This window comes from Coturnix japonica, chromosome 5, assembly GCF_001577835.2.
Source record: "Coturnix japonica isolate 7356 chromosome 5, Coturnix japonica 2.1, whole genome shotgun sequence".
Lineage (NCBI taxonomy): Eukaryota > Metazoa > Chordata > Aves > Galliformes > Phasianidae > Coturnix > Coturnix japonica.
The window spans coordinates 16013881-16029324 of NC_029520.1; the positions used below are offsets into that span (position 1 = coordinate 16013881).

The following is a 15444-nucleotide window of genomic DNA, read 5'->3' on the forward strand; positions in this document are numbered from 1 at the left end:
GGTTTCTTCTTCTCTTTCATCTTCTCTTTCTCTTCTCTTTTCTTCTCTCTTTCTCTTCTCTTTGCGGCTGTCTCTTTCTCTTTCTCTTTCTCTATGCTGCTTTCTTTGCTTTCTTTTTCTCTTCTCTTTACTCTCTCTTTCTCTTCTCTTTCTCTTCTCCTTTCTCTTCTCTTTCTCTTCTTCTATTCTCTTCGCTTTTTCCTCTTTCTCTATCTCTTTCTCTTCTCTTTCTTTCTCGTCTCTCTTCTTCTCTTCTTCTTTCTCGTCTCTTTCTCTTTTCTCTTCTCTCTCTCTTTCTTTCTCTTGTCTCTTTCTCTTTCTCTTCATCTTTCTCTTCTCTTTCTCTATCGCGTTATCTCTTCTGTTCCTCTTCTCTTTCTCTTCTCTTTTCTTTCTCTTTGCTCCTTCTCTTTCTCTTCTCTTTCTCTTCTCTTTGCTCTTTCATCTTTCTCTTCTCTATTCTTCTTTCTCTTTTTCTCTTCTCTTTTCCTTTTCTCTATTTCTCTTCTCTTTCTCTTCTTTTTACGTCTTCTCTTCTTCTCGTTCTCTTCTTTCTCTGTTCTCTTCTCTTTCTCTTCTCATTTCTCTTCTCTGCTCTTCTCTTTTCTCTTCTCTTTCTCTTCTCTTTCTCTTCTCTTTGCTCATTCTACTTTCTCTTCTCTTTCTTCTCTTTTTTGGTTTTTTTTTCTTTCTTTTTTCCCCCTTTTTTTTCCTTTTTTGCTTTTTCTCTTTTGCTTTTCTTTTTTTCTCTGTCTCTTTCTTCTTCTCATTTCTCTTCTCTTTCTCTTCTCTTTCTCTTCTCTTATCTCTTCTTCTTTCGTCTTCTCTTTCTCTTTCTTTTCTTTCCTGCTCTCTCTTTTCTTCCTCATTTCTCTTCTCTTATCTCTTCATCTTTCTCTTCTCTTAATCATCTGCGCGTTCTCTTCTCTTTCTCTTCTCTTTCTTTCTCTTTTCTTTCTCTTTCTCTTCTCTTTTTCTTCTCTTTCTCTTTTCTTTCTATCTTTTCTCTTCTCTTTTCTCTCTTCTCTCTTCTTCTCTTCTCTTCTCTCTTCTTTTCTCTTCTCTTTCTCTTCTCCTTTCTCGTTCTCTTTCTCTTCTCATTTCTCTGCTTTTCTTCTTCTCTTTCTCTTTCTCTTCTTCTTCTTTCTTTCTCTTCTCTTTCTCTTCTCTTTCTCTTCTCTTTTCTCTTTTCTTAGTCTGCTTTCTCTTCATTGCTTTTGTCTTCTCCTTTTCTCTTTCTCTTTCTCTTCTCTTGCTCTTCTCTTTTCGATCTTCTTCTCTTCTTTCTCTTTTCTCTTTCTTTCTTCCTTCTCTTTCTCTTCTCTTTCTTCTCTTTCTCTTTTTTCTTCTCTTTTCTTTCTCTTTCTTATCTCTGTCCTCTTCATCTCTTTTCTCTTCTCTTTCTCTTCTCTTCTCTTCCTTTCTCTTCTCTATTCTCTCTCTCTTTCTCTTCTCATTTCTCTTCTCTTCTCTTCTCTTTCTCTTCTTCTCTTTTCTTCTCTTCTCTTCTCTTTTCTCTTCGTCTTTCTTCCCTCTCTCTCTTTCTCTTCTTCTTTTCTTTCTTCTTCTCTTTGTTCCTTCTCTTTCTCTTCTCTTTCTCTTTCTCTTTCTCTTCTCTTGTCTCTTCTCTTTTCTTCTCTTTGTCTATTCTCTTTCATCTTCTCATTTCTCTTCTCTTTTCTCTTCTCTTTCTGCTTTCTCTATTCTCTTTCTGCTTCTCTTGCTCTTTCTCTTCTCTTGTCTCTTCTCTGTCTCTCTTCTCTTTCTCTTCTCTTTCTCTTCTCATTTCTCTTCCTGCTTTCTCTTCTTTCTTCTCTTCTCTTTCCTTCTCTTTCTCTTTCTCTTCTTCTACTTTCTTTCTCTTTCTCTATCTTCTATTCTCTTTCTCATTTCTCTTCTCTGTTCTCTTCTCTGTTCTCTGCTCTTTCTCTGTCTCTTTCTCTTGCTCTGTTCGTCTTCCTCTTTCTAGAAAGAGAAGAGAAAGAGAAGAGAAAGAGAAGAGAAAGAGAAGAGAAAGAAGCGAAAGAAGAGAAAAAGAAGAGAAAGAAGAGAAAAAGAAGAGAAAGAAGAGAAAAAGAAGAGAAAGAAGAGAAAGAACAGTATTTAGGCTTCTTGATATTGCTTGGGCTGCTGAAAATAACACAGTACATGGACCTAATGCTAAGGGATTGAGGATGCTTATGTCATCAGCATGTAATACAGAGAAGAGTTGATAATTGCTTGCATAATTATTTGTTGAACTATAGTATACTATGTATACATATGATGATATTATTGTTCAGGGCTATTTACCAAAACCAAAAAGGATATTGCAATCAGGATCCAGCATCTAGTGTTGAAACTCCAACCTGCAATCCATGCTGGCCCTCAAGACAACAGTCATTTCTGTGGATAATATGTCCAGAAGGTGATGTCAAATCACCCTTCCAGGTTTGTAAATGCATTTAAAACTTTCTATCTTCCAATCAATTTTAAAGAAAAAAATATTCTTTTGAAAATACTCTGTGCAGGCAAATCTTGCTAACCTCAGCTACTACACATTGCACCATGCAAAGAAATCCTACAATTTCTCTTCTACCTCAAAATCTTCACAACTAGATGAAAGGACGAGTCTGAGACATTTGCTCATATTTCTAAAAATGGCAAATATTCAGAATTAATATTAAGAACCAAGCCACAGCCTCTTAGTTCAGAAAAGATGCATAATGGACAATACTGAAACCTACTGTATTACAGAACAGCATTTCCAAGCATTTAAAAATTTAGAAATTTGAGAGCTTTTAAAAGATCCATTTCCACACCACATCTTTTGTTATGCTACTGTAATCTTGCTTTAAGTTTTAAATTGAGATTTAAAAAAAACAATGTTAAGTCAAAACCTGGGACATAGTTACTTATATTTGTCTAATAGTATATATGAGTCACAGATACCCTCTTGTCCCTGTCAAGTTTTCTTGGTCCTCTGAGGTTCTCTACCTTCTACGTAGCACATCAATGAATGAAGGAACAAACTGCCCTGATGTCTCATTTAACAAACCATGTACCCACCTGCACCCCATGCCTTTTGTACCGATCAAGCTAATGAAGACTTTCTTCTCTTTACTGTCTCTTCCTCCAGAAGAAACAAGACCAGCCACACTGCCCTTTCCTTCCTACAGAAAGATTAAAAAAAAAAAACAAAACTGCAGACATTACCCTGTGTAGAAGTTGCACAAAGACCAATAGAAGCTTCACAAAGCTACGAACAAAGCCTGAGGATGCCAAATTAAGATTTCTCCATGGACCAATTAGAAGTGAATATGAATTACAGCAGCGCAGTGTGACTGATGTGAAAGACTAACTTTATCTATTTTGAGAAAACTGTTCCAATAATACAGCTTTATCTCCAGAAAAGAATGAAGGAAAATTAGAGGAAAGTGATACGGCAAAACAGTAATTTAGATGTTCCCTAACAAAAAAGCTAGAAGAAGACTTGATAATGCTCACTACTCAACAAAATTTTTCTTCCTGAAAGACAAATTAGATAATTGTGGTCTTTTTCTTCATGGATACAACTCACTTGCATTCATGTTGTTATATTGGTGGAGGAATAGTAAAGATAGATCAAAACATTTGTTTAAGATTTATACAGTTAAATAATGGCCTGGTCAAACAAAGCAAGGTACCAATCAGCAAGTAAAAGTTATTACAGTTGTTTCGGGCCCTTTGCTTATCTAGTAATTCTAGAATCATTTCATATCACAAAAGATGTTTTTCCCCCAAACATGTGTAATAATATACTGCACCTAAAAAAATAAATACAAAGACCTCTGTGATAAGCTTGAAGGAGAAAACAGTTCAGAACAATTACAGACTTCACAGAAAACTGCCTCATTGATCCCTTACCCCAGAATCTGACACAAATTGGTCCACATATTGCCATTTAAGGGGTTCATCTGCTGAACTGAAAGGAAAAAAAAATGCTTAAAGATGACAGTGAAAAAAAGAATATGAATGTGTTCAAAAAGCTGTTTTGAAATGAGGCATTCTGTTTTGCATCCACTAGTTCCTTAGGATACTGTTCACTATAACTTGTATGCTTTGTTCAGCTATTTAAATAGAGCATCAAACAAGCATAAAATTATATAAGTCTAGTAAAGTATTCAGTTACTTCAGTGAGTAAAGCTGGCCAAATTTAAAACTGAGTAATCCTCTTCAACTGAAACAATAATGAGAAACTCTAAGAATAGAAAGGAAAATTATCATAAAATCTTGAACAGTTTATATGAATTGCTATGCAGAGACACACATTTCATCAACAACATTTGTCAAACATTCCACTTACAGTGTCAAATTTTTAACAACAAATTGGATGAGAACAATAGTTTGATTTTTCTAAGCTCTACAGTATTTCTCAAATGTCATATACATGCAGAAGTAGTAAAGCTCTCCATTAAGCAGGATGTGTGGAGAATAAAATTTTCAGGAAGCATCGACTACTAACAAATAAATCAAAATTTGTACATTTAAGTAAGCAACTATATAATGAATCAGACCCATGTAACAAGATATCTGTCTGTTCATCACACTAGACACGCCATTTTAACTATCTAGAGAGATAGTTGTGCATGGCACAAATTATCAAACATACAGAAAATAGAAGTGATACCTTGAGTATTGTAAAGGCTGTGTGAAAAGTAAACACTATTACCTTTTGACTGGTATCATTCCAACATCTGAAAAAGAGAAATGCTGTGTTAAGTAACATTTTCTACCTATCTATTTACAACAGCTTTCAGTGATAGAGGTGATTTTTAATGCCACTTACGTCTCACTTTTATGGACACTATTTTCTTTGTGCGAATGAGGTTTATCACTTCCTCGTGTGTGCATGATGAGATGGAATATCCATTTATACGAACTATCTCATCCCCAACCTAAAAAATGAAACATAAAAGGAAAATGTGAATTAAAGTATAAGTTTCTAAGAAATGATGTAATCTGCAATAATTACAATGCAGAAGTTTGATAGTATTCTGTTCCAGACTTTAGGAATTTCAAGTAAACTCTAGATAGGATTGACTTTATGTTTTAATAGGTTATATTAGTTTTGATCACATGTTCTCTGAGATACCTTTTCAACTACTTTGGTCATTAGGACATAAAACATGATCCACTTGTCTGATTCTAGATTCAGAATAATACATTATTTTACTGAATTTAGCTCAATTTCAGATGCAATACCTCATTGGTTAAAAGAGTCATACACTAGCATAAGGGAAGTTTATTCTTGGCTATAGTAGCTCAAGCCTTCTTGGATTCTGTACACTAGTTACAAAACAGTATGTTATTAATCTGACATGCTCTTGTGTCTCACAGCAGCAACCCATTGTTTTTTATATACTGTGGCTGAGGGGATGGTACTGTCACACTGTTGTCACAACTCTCTTGTTGTAACATGAAAAAAAAATTAGTGGGAAACTTGGAACAAAACCATACAAGAATGCTCTCACCAAACAGAAGACAAATCATTCATTTATTCCCAAGGCTACTCTGCATGCATGCAATACATATTTAGGCTACATGGATGACAGAGAGCATAATCAGCTACAGAACAGAACCAGAACAAGCAACCTGAATAGCAGCAGGAAAATAAGGTTATTCCCAAGGCACATTCAGTTGAAGAAAGCTCAAGTAAAACCAGAATTAGCTGTATTGGTAGCTCATATTTATTTAGTGATAAAATGACACAGCACAACTGCAAAGCTTTCATTTTAAAAGGCCTCCTCTCCTTTAATTCACATCCATACGTATATTTGTCAGGTTTTTTTGACAGCTTGATTGGAAGTCTCCAACTTCCCCTTAGCAAGGCAGCTTACAAAGGAATCAGGGAAGTGACGCTACCTACTTAAGGTTGTATGTTACTACCTAGTTGACAGGATATGCCATCATCCACCACCTCTACTCTTACTCATATGGAATAAATATAATATTTTCCAACTGTGCTCTGTTCAAGTGGAACAAAGGAAAAAAAAACTAAAAAACAAAAACCACACTACTTCTTCAACTCTTTCCCAAACTTTTCTGCTTTTTCTGGGAAATGATGCATAGTAGTATACAAAATACTACAAACGTGCCCACTGTACCAAAGTACCCCTTGAAGCAAGGTATTTTCTGTAGGAGGAAAAAATAAACAAGAAGCAATCTATGACTCTTCTGAATTAGAAAACATTTTGCAGAAGTGCAACATGACATTGCCACAGCCGGTGGAACTGCTGCACCACCTGCTGGACACTCAAGATCATACAATCAGAATCATATAATTACAGAATGGATTGTACTGGAACGGACTTTAATGATCATCCAGTACTAGCACCCTGCAACGGACAGGTTGCCACCCACCAGACGAAGCTGCCCAGGGCCCTGTGCAGCCCAGCATCAGCAACATGATTGTACTGCCAAAAAGAAAATTAGCTGTGAGTAAACTCAGACTCTTGTGGCTTTGTGCACAGAGAGACTTAACAGTCTCTACAAATCACAGACTTTCAAGTGTATTAAGGATTCTGCTGCTCATGCTAGGAAGCAACAAGAAAGTGAGTGACTCCAGTTTTTAAAGGAAGGCTGGCTGAGTACCCCAGTAAGAAAGCACCTACAAAGCCTCATCCCTTCCTTACTCTGGGCTCTCTGGATTATTCACTTTAAAAAATACAAAAATATAATTTGTGTAAAAATAATTTACCTCAAATATATAATATTGATTTCAGTTGTTCTACCTTACCAGTTTAGTTCACCTTACACCTTTTTGTTGGTGGCTTTTGTTGTTGCTGTTGTTTTTAAATATATCTATTTTTAAGAACAATTCAGGATCTGTCCTTCACTCCCCACTTCCAAGCCAAGCAGAATACTACAGATCATGGAGCCTTGGTCTACATAAAAACAAAAAGACAAACCTAAGAAAAGTAAATCTTCCTTAGGGAAGAAGCCAAATTTAATGTGACCAATTGCAGTGATGGGACACATAAAGGAATCTACATTTCAGAAATAAGTGTTGTCCAGAAGCGGTTGTTACTCAGTAAGCTGGTCGTATCTGTTAGCATTATATCATCTTCCTAACAGGCAGACACAAAACTATAAGTGTAGCCAAGAGAGTATTTTCTTTTCTCTTCCCATAAAGAAATGAATTTTTCCCACGTAGATATTTTCACCACTTATTTTTACTATGTTGTCATTTCATTTCTGAAGCTTGCTACACTTAACTTGTCCTAAAAACAGTTCCATCATCATCAGTGAAAACTGATGATGCTTTAGAACAATGCCAGTCTAGGCTGAGACTAAAGGGAGACATCATAGGAATGTAACACATCACTTCTTGTTACAACATTTGAATTGCTTCGTCTGGGGAAAAAAAAAAAAAAAAAAAAAAAAAAAGAAGAAGAAGGAAAAAAGTGTCCACATACTCAATTAATTCATATTTATTCTCATACATCTTGTTACTCTTCTACCAGTATACCAGTATTATTCCATACCAAATGTCTCAATCAGAAGCAGTAAAGATAAAAGTCTGCACAGCTGAGCAGAGTAGAACAGTAACTCTCCTGTCTTTGTATATTACTGTTTCTCTACAAACAAGGAGATGTCAAACTTTCAAACCCAAAGCTGCAAACCTGACTTTTCCCAAGTGAAATGCCCTTTATTTCCAACTTTTAACATGAGAAATATAATATTTAGTGCTTACAGGAAATTGAATGGCTTTTACACAATAACACCATTGTTACAAACTTCTCATTTCGTATACTACTTCTACTTTCATCATTCAGATCCATCTAATCTCATTGTATTCAACAGAATCCTCACAGATATAAATATCTGAGAAAGCAGAGGAAAAAAAATATTTCTTCATGAAAGGACTGAGCACTCAGCTTTCTTGAGAAAATTTAGTTAAAAAGAAAGGTCAAATGCCTTAGGAAAATTTCCTGATTATTCTGCCATTTTCGTGTAGCTTGGAAATGACTTCAAGAAGAAACATTTGCAAAATTAACTAGTTTGTTTTTTAAAAAAGCCCTATAATAGACTGATGTTGTAACAGAAGATCATTATATCTTTCTCAAACAGCATTTTTTTGGGTAGAAAATGTGTAGAGATTTAGTTAAATAAAACAAGTGGATGAAATTTCAGTAGCAGTTGGCTTTACTGCGAGACAGCAATTTAGAACAATGGGCTGCCTGTCAACTCCTGCCACTCAGATGGCTTTAGAAAGTGTCTAGAGCCACCTATTATGAAGGCACCTGAAGGTGATCTTTAACAGCCCATATCAGGAAATGAAAATCAGGTAGTTTAGCTGTGATGCACCGGCTATTAATATATATAATCTAACCCTAACAAGTTCACAGTCTGAAGGATATTTTTGCGCTCATTGCCCCTGTTACATCTGTTCAACTCTAGCAAAGCTCTAAGTTGTAGTACAACTTGTAACAACAGCCAAAAAGTCCTGTGCAATCCCATTCACCATTACTACTTATCATGCCCAAACATTAATCTGAAACAAATGAGAACCAAAACTGCAAGAAAGCATTGAAGGGAACGTACTACCATGACAGTTGAAGACAGTGGCTATTAAATCTTTTACTGCTCAGTACCACTAATGCCCTCAAGCATTCTCCAGGAGATGCTTTAAAAAAAAAAAACCAATATAAATGACTAGTCTTTGGGTGTTTTTTGTTCCCCAACCATCAATAAAGTAAAGATGCAACTGGAGTCTCACTACCAAACTCGCTACAATCCAGGAATATCATTGCATCAGTGTCCCTTTCTGGATGACCCACAGGTACCTCCTCCCATGTTTAGGAGTTGGCTACTGACATTACACCCTACACTGATGGTGTCCAGTGCCACCCTCTTGATGATAGATTAACTCAGAATTTTTGAGGATGCGTTCCCTGAATATGTGGTTTTGTTCCAAAAAAGGAACTCCTAAGAGCACCCAGAAAGGTGGTCATATTCTAAGAACACTGCCAAAAGATGGGAAAAATTCAGTGTTGACTCTGAACTTTTGAATGGGATATACATATCTGTAAATGCGCCAAAGAGCATGAGTGTATAAGGAAACACATATGTATGTTTTAGAAAGCTCTCAGTGTAGCACATGAACATGGAACTCTAAATGTAAAAGCCACGTCATCAAGGGCTAAAATGAAGCACACCAACAAAACACAGCCTAATTGAACACTGCACTGAATTACGATAATTAATGCATTTTGAACTAGTATTAAACATAAACTGTAAACATCAACACTTCCAAAGACTAATTCACACTCCACAAATTGAAATTAGCCAGGCTTATCAACTGTGCTACTCAGAAACAGACCTTCAATATTCTTATCAGCTACAGAAAGATTTATGTAGACAACTGCCACAGCAACTGCTCACCTCTCTCTTCACTGAGTGTGAACAAGAAATGACACATTAGAAAAACAACTAAGAACAAATACAAAAACACCACAAAGCCAAAAAACAAAAACAACAACAACAAAAAAAAAAACCACAAAACCAAAACCAACCAAAAAACCAACCAACCCATAACCTCAAACACGCTACTCAGAAGTACTCAATTAGGAAAACAAGTGTTTCTATACCTTTTTTTTTTTTTCTTTTTTTTTTTTTCCAACACTGTTAGGTTTCACATACCTAGAATTTAATCACTGGAAAAGCATTTCTGTGCAGTACATGGGATACTTACAATGACTAAAATGGGGGCATCTCTTTTCTGTGTTTTCACTGGGAAACCCACCACCACAATACAATTTATGCAAGCAGTTCAAATAAACACCTCATTACATAAATTGTATCAGGACAGCATGGAATTAACGTTCTTAATATTTATGTGCTGTTCTACATTTAGAGAGAATTTGGTAAAGTTAGAACAAAATATCTTCTCTATCTGCTTACATTTAATTAATGCAAGTAATGAAGTATAAACTCCAGAAAGCACTTTTATATTCCAAAACAATCACACCTCTCCTCTAAGATGAAAAACAGTTTTATAATCTACAATTAAATAAAACTGATGAAGAGAACAACTTGAATAACTGCATTCACCAATGGTATTTGCTATGACATCAACATAATTATTTTACGTATCTTGTTAGGAGAGACTAAGAGCACCTAGCAACTGCAATTTCTAAAGATGAAAAAACATTTCTTAACGCCTACTTCTGTAACAGAGAAAGCATTTTACAGCACAGTACTAAGGGATATAACTGTCTTACCTGAAGTCCAACATTGTCTGCTTGTCCTCCTTTAACTAACTGGGAGATAAAGAGGCCACAGCCAAATTCTGCTCCACCTCTCACACTTATTCCGAGTCCTTCAGGATGCAAACGATCCAATCTCACTTCCTTCAGTTTTCTGAAACAGTGGAAGATACCTGACTGCCCAGCTGCATAACTCTTCCTAGTAATGGCATTTCATATCAAAGCTGTGCATTATTTTCCTCTTAGAGCATTCAGGCATGGAAAAAGAGCAAAACTTCAATGTATATTTATTAAAACAATGAAGTTGTTCCCATAATAAAATCACTGCAATCACTGAAGCTGTCAGTGCTTCCAGGGTGTTAGAGCAACAAGATTTTTTGTTTGTATTTATTAAATGCAGGAAAAATGAGAAAAGTTTATTTCAATAGAGAAGAACTTTTGGACTCCACACCCTACTTTTACTGCATTAAGCTACTTTGAAAAAAACTTTCAGGCAGCTCAGCTTTTCTACAAAACACAGCAAAGTTTAAAGCAGCAAATGTGCCCAGCTCTGCATAGAAGAACTCAAAGAACAATACCAGTTATCTTAAAACTCGGTCAATATTTCTTGTTAGTATTTTATCTGGAGTTAGTTACATTGTTCTTCATTCTCTTACCTTGATCTTTTGGGTGTAAGTTGATCATACTCCACCTGGTGTTTTAATGGAATAAGTGGGCGGATAGCATCAAACAGAGGCAGCCTGCTTGGTTCATTTATCACGAGTTTTAGGTCACCCACAAGCACTGGGAGGTTCATAGATCTACCAAAGCACAGTGAGAAAAGAGGCAGAGGTCATCAACACAAAGCACTACTAAATACCTTGCTGTTTATGTGGCTTCAATACTGGTGTGCCCCTTCAGCCTACTAAGAACGTTATTTATAGAAATCTTCATTTGACCAAAGCAAAAAAATCCTCGGAAATAGCAAACTTTCTGTAAGCAAAGAGGAAGAATGCCTCCTTCAAAATAACTGAATTCTCCTATCCATTGTTTTTATCTTTAAAGTTCACATACATAATTTCTATAGATGACATACGTAATCAAAAAAGCTCCTTAAAGAAAATTTATACATCCACTTAAATTTGGTCTATAGTAGTACTGGCCGTTCCTTTTCTTATAATTTACTCTTCCTGGCATAAAATATTTTCAAGGCATTTGCACTGAAAATACAGATCAGGCACACATATTACACAGCTTTCATTTTGAAGTGTTTTTACTTATCTTCTTTTTTGTGAAAAATGTGTTTTGTCCAACAACAATTGTGTGCATTTCTCCTTGGAATACTCCATAAAGGATTTTTATTTAATTGATACTTCATCAATATATGTTCATAGAGATACTGGAAATTCCTCTCAAGCCATTGCAATTTTGGAAACTGAGGAGCAGTTATGCTCTACACTTTGTTAGTTCTATAACTGGAAGAAGATTTTAAATAATTAAGAGCTACTGATTCAACCTGCTTTCCAAACAGCAGGCTTTATGAATGGAGAAGCAATTAGGCAGACCTAAGTGAAACTGAATCAGATATGCAGCTGAATACACCAAAAACTATAGCTCCATTCAAACATCTGATCGAAACGTCTGCATTTCACACAGCTTAGATGCTATTAAGGTATGAATGGAAACAATGTCTATCAGAGCCACTCATCTGTAATGAGTGGAAAATACTTCCTCATCCTCTTTGAGAAACAATGGATGAGATGCCGATCTCATCTGCAGTGACACAGGTCCAAAGAAACCGCAGTTTAAATCAGTTCAGCAAAAGAACGGTGACCCACCTATCACCTTACAATTTATTTCCATTATAGCATAATAACTCAGAGTTGTTACACAAGCCAGATTCCTACCCTAAGCTTTTTTCAGCTTTTGGGTAAAGCAGTTAAAAGTAAGTCTTAAGCTGAGCAGTATGCAAAAATCTTTAAAAAACAAACTCAACCGAAATCTCTGTTGTAAAGAAACAAGCATCATTTGGAAATAGTCAATTCGATAAACATTCCCTGCCTGTCTCTGAAGAGCTGTTCTGTCATCCAGGCATTTCCCTGCCACCGTCCACCTCAAATCAACCAAACTCATTTCCAAAACAGCCAAGTCATAAAGTCAAAGTCACTTAAAGAGTGACAAAGAAATGCTCCTTTAATGTCTGCAGGCTACATTATAGTAGGGTAATATTTCATTAAAAAGCATAAAAAATTACTACTTCTACTGTAACTTCTGGATAGGCCTCTTAAAGTCTTAAGTTCAAAACATTAGCTAAGTTCTACATAAACATATATAAAGCTACTTCTTACTGGTGGTACATCCGCAGCACATCGTACAGGTAATCCTTCTCCGCTTCATTGTCAATCAGCAGATTAACCTGAAAATCCAAGGATGTTACTGTAAATCTGATTAAGCAGCCACAAAAGTTGAATGTACGCATTTTCAATAAATTCTTAACTCGCAGATAAAAGATTTTAGCAAGGAAAGGATTTTTTTTGTCGTTGTTTAAATAAACACGTTTTTGTAACAAGGTATCCTTGAAAATGTGAAATTGACAAGACTTTTAATAATTTATTGTTGCAACAGTTAGACAAAATAGTAAATATTGAAGTCCTCCTGGCCATGCAATACTTCTAAAAGAACGGAATATCAGTCTTACCTGATAATCGCTGTACTGTTGAATAAATGTTTTCAGAAACCTTTTTGGCCATTCATTAATATAGCACATGCTGTCACAGATTAAAACATTCCTCTGAGATAATTATAATCTCTGTTCTGTGGTTTCAGTCCACTGATTTCAGGCAGTACCTCATTTGTAACATTACATAAACTGCTGCACTACCTTTCCTCTCAGCTACAGCTCTTAACTGGCAGAACTTGCCAGTTATTCTTTCCTCCCCCTGTAATAGAACGTTTACTTAAACCAGTGTCACATTACAGCGCCTGTTCTCAAATGCTTATAGTAAAATAAAGCACTCTCTCTTTACATATGTATGTATATATACCAACAACAAACTAGAATTCTCATATGAGGAATTCAACTTACCCTCTGTGATGTTGGTGGGACCTTCCAGTGAGAGGCCACAGAGCAACAGTTTTACATTTAAAGAAGCTTAATATTTAAAAAAACAATTTACATCTGACCTTAAGGCTAATATTACTGTGACATGTAGACTGAGGGCCAATTTGCATAGTTAAAGAAAGGCCATTGCTTTCTAAGTTTGCAGTGCTTTACATTATATTCTAAACAAAATATGTGACTCATGTTCCCTTTGTCTCCCTCAGCTCTCCAAGTCCAACAGGAGGTAATTTTTTAGGTAATTTTCTGTTGCTTGCACTACACAGCAAAGGCCAAAACCATCATCATCTTTACTACTGGCTTGGAAACCAACTAGTAACATTAGCACATTTTTCTCCAACAGAGAAAATTTCTCCAGCTACTCTGGCTGGTGGACATATTTCCCCACCCTTATGATGGACCATTCTAACATTCCCTTCTCAGAGACCATTCAGCCTTTAACCACTTTCTTTGGCCCCTACACTTCTCCACCAACAGCATCAACACCCTCATCCCTTGACAAAAGGCACCACTCAAGTGAGTATTTAGACATTCAGAAAGCCACATCTCTCTAATGCTTCTCTTTCTGCCTTCTGTTCCACTTCATTGCAGCCATCTGCCTCTTACCATTTTCCTAAATTATGAGCTCCTCTGAACAGTCCTACTGTAGACATGCAGTTTACCTAGGGCCATCAACAGCTTCTATCAGCTGACTCCAGCTTCATAAATCTGTTAAAGATCATCCCTCTGCATATTTAAGAAGAAATCAATGGTGTCACAACTTGTACAAATGAAATATTCTAGTATCTCTTTATTTTTCAATAAAAGTTAGTTTTGAAGGCATGGGACAGGTGATTCCACAGCTTTCAAGCCAAGAAGCGTCCATTCTACTTATTTTTCTTAAGTTAAACTCCTATAAAACTTCTGTCGATTTCTGCTCAAGGACCAGAGCTTCTGGTTCAACTACACTGTTTCTTTTAGAAATGAACTGACATTAAAAGATTATAAGAAGAGTTCACCCAATGCATCTCTGTGTTGGAGAGATAACAGATAAAGTTTATTTTCACACATGAAAAGATACTTTGTATGAGGAGTGCAGAGGATCTCATACTCAGTGTTACACAAGTATACATGCATGGACAAGGTAAACTTGTCTGCAAAGATACCAACCATGGCCAAGACATGCCTGCATCTAACCTTGTAAAAGACAGACTTATAATCTCTCTTCAATGCAACCAATTCTGTCAAAGCAGTGCTATCATTGGACTCACAGCATACTAGCAGGCTTTAGGAAAAAACAAAAAACAAAGAAGCATTCAACAGACATTTATCTGAAGAGGTAACACCTGAGATTAAAACAGAAAGCACAACTGATGTAAACACGTTCCAGCGTGCCTTTCAGAAACCCTACATAAAGGTTCTGTAAGTCAAAGTGAATATTTAGAAATGGATACTCTGATTCAGCTTCCTGAATGAGCTTCAATATATGCACCATTTAACTTGAAACATAAGACAGCAAAGCGATCTGCGTAGCATCTGCTGCCCTTTTACAACCAGGCAGAATCGACTTAAAAGTAAATTGGTTCTCCAGAGTCTTAAAGCGAAAAATGCATCCTCACTGTTTAAAATAAGCACTTTTTTGGTGTGAAACAGATTCAGACTACAGTGAGGCTGCTGCAGCAGCAGCAACCCCATCAGTCAGCTTTTGCACAACAATACCAAGTTCTGTGTGAGTTTGGAGGCCTTTGAAAGCTATTAAGGAAAACTGAAAAACGGGCCAGTAAATTTACATATAAAATTTGTATTAGTGCTTCATCAATAGTGAGGATTGATTAAGATTACTGCGGAGAAAAAATGAAAGTGGCAAATATCTGAGGGGTACATAGGTCATCATTTTCCTCATTTTGACAAAGGAAAAAAGTAGTCAAGACATCAAAATCCCCACAGAAGCCACTGCAGCAGGGTAATACAAACCAATTTAAAGAAGCGTTCCGGTATCATCTTACTCAGAGAAAGAGTTTTCACTTGCACGCACTCTACGTACTTGCACCAGCATATGCTGAAAATAAGCTTTTCTTATGCTACTGGGGTGGGACTGGGATAGTTTATGAATAATTGCAGCAGCAGTAAAAAGCGTGA

The 15444-nt window shown here is 36.1% G+C and overlaps 1 protein-coding gene across 1 annotated transcript in view; it reads right to left on the minus strand.

The window, feature by feature from the left end:
- Positions 1-15444, minus strand: part of ABCC8 (ATP binding cassette subfamily C member 8) — a 114529-nt gene that overhangs the window by 98117 nt on the left and 968 nt on the right. Inside the window, exons 2-8 of the mRNA XM_015864139.2 lie at positions 12557-12624; positions 10886-11029; positions 10245-10383; positions 4808-4916; positions 4691-4715; positions 3886-3943; positions 3049-3152 (exon numbers count right to left, since the gene is read on the minus strand). Coding sequence (XP_015719625.1) covers positions 3049-3152; positions 3886-3943; positions 4691-4715; positions 4808-4916; positions 10245-10383; positions 10886-11029; positions 12557-12624 — 647 coding nt within the window. The remainder of the gene's footprint in view (positions 1-3048; positions 3153-3885; positions 3944-4690; positions 4716-4807; positions 4917-10244; positions 10384-10885; positions 11030-12556; positions 12625-15444) is intronic.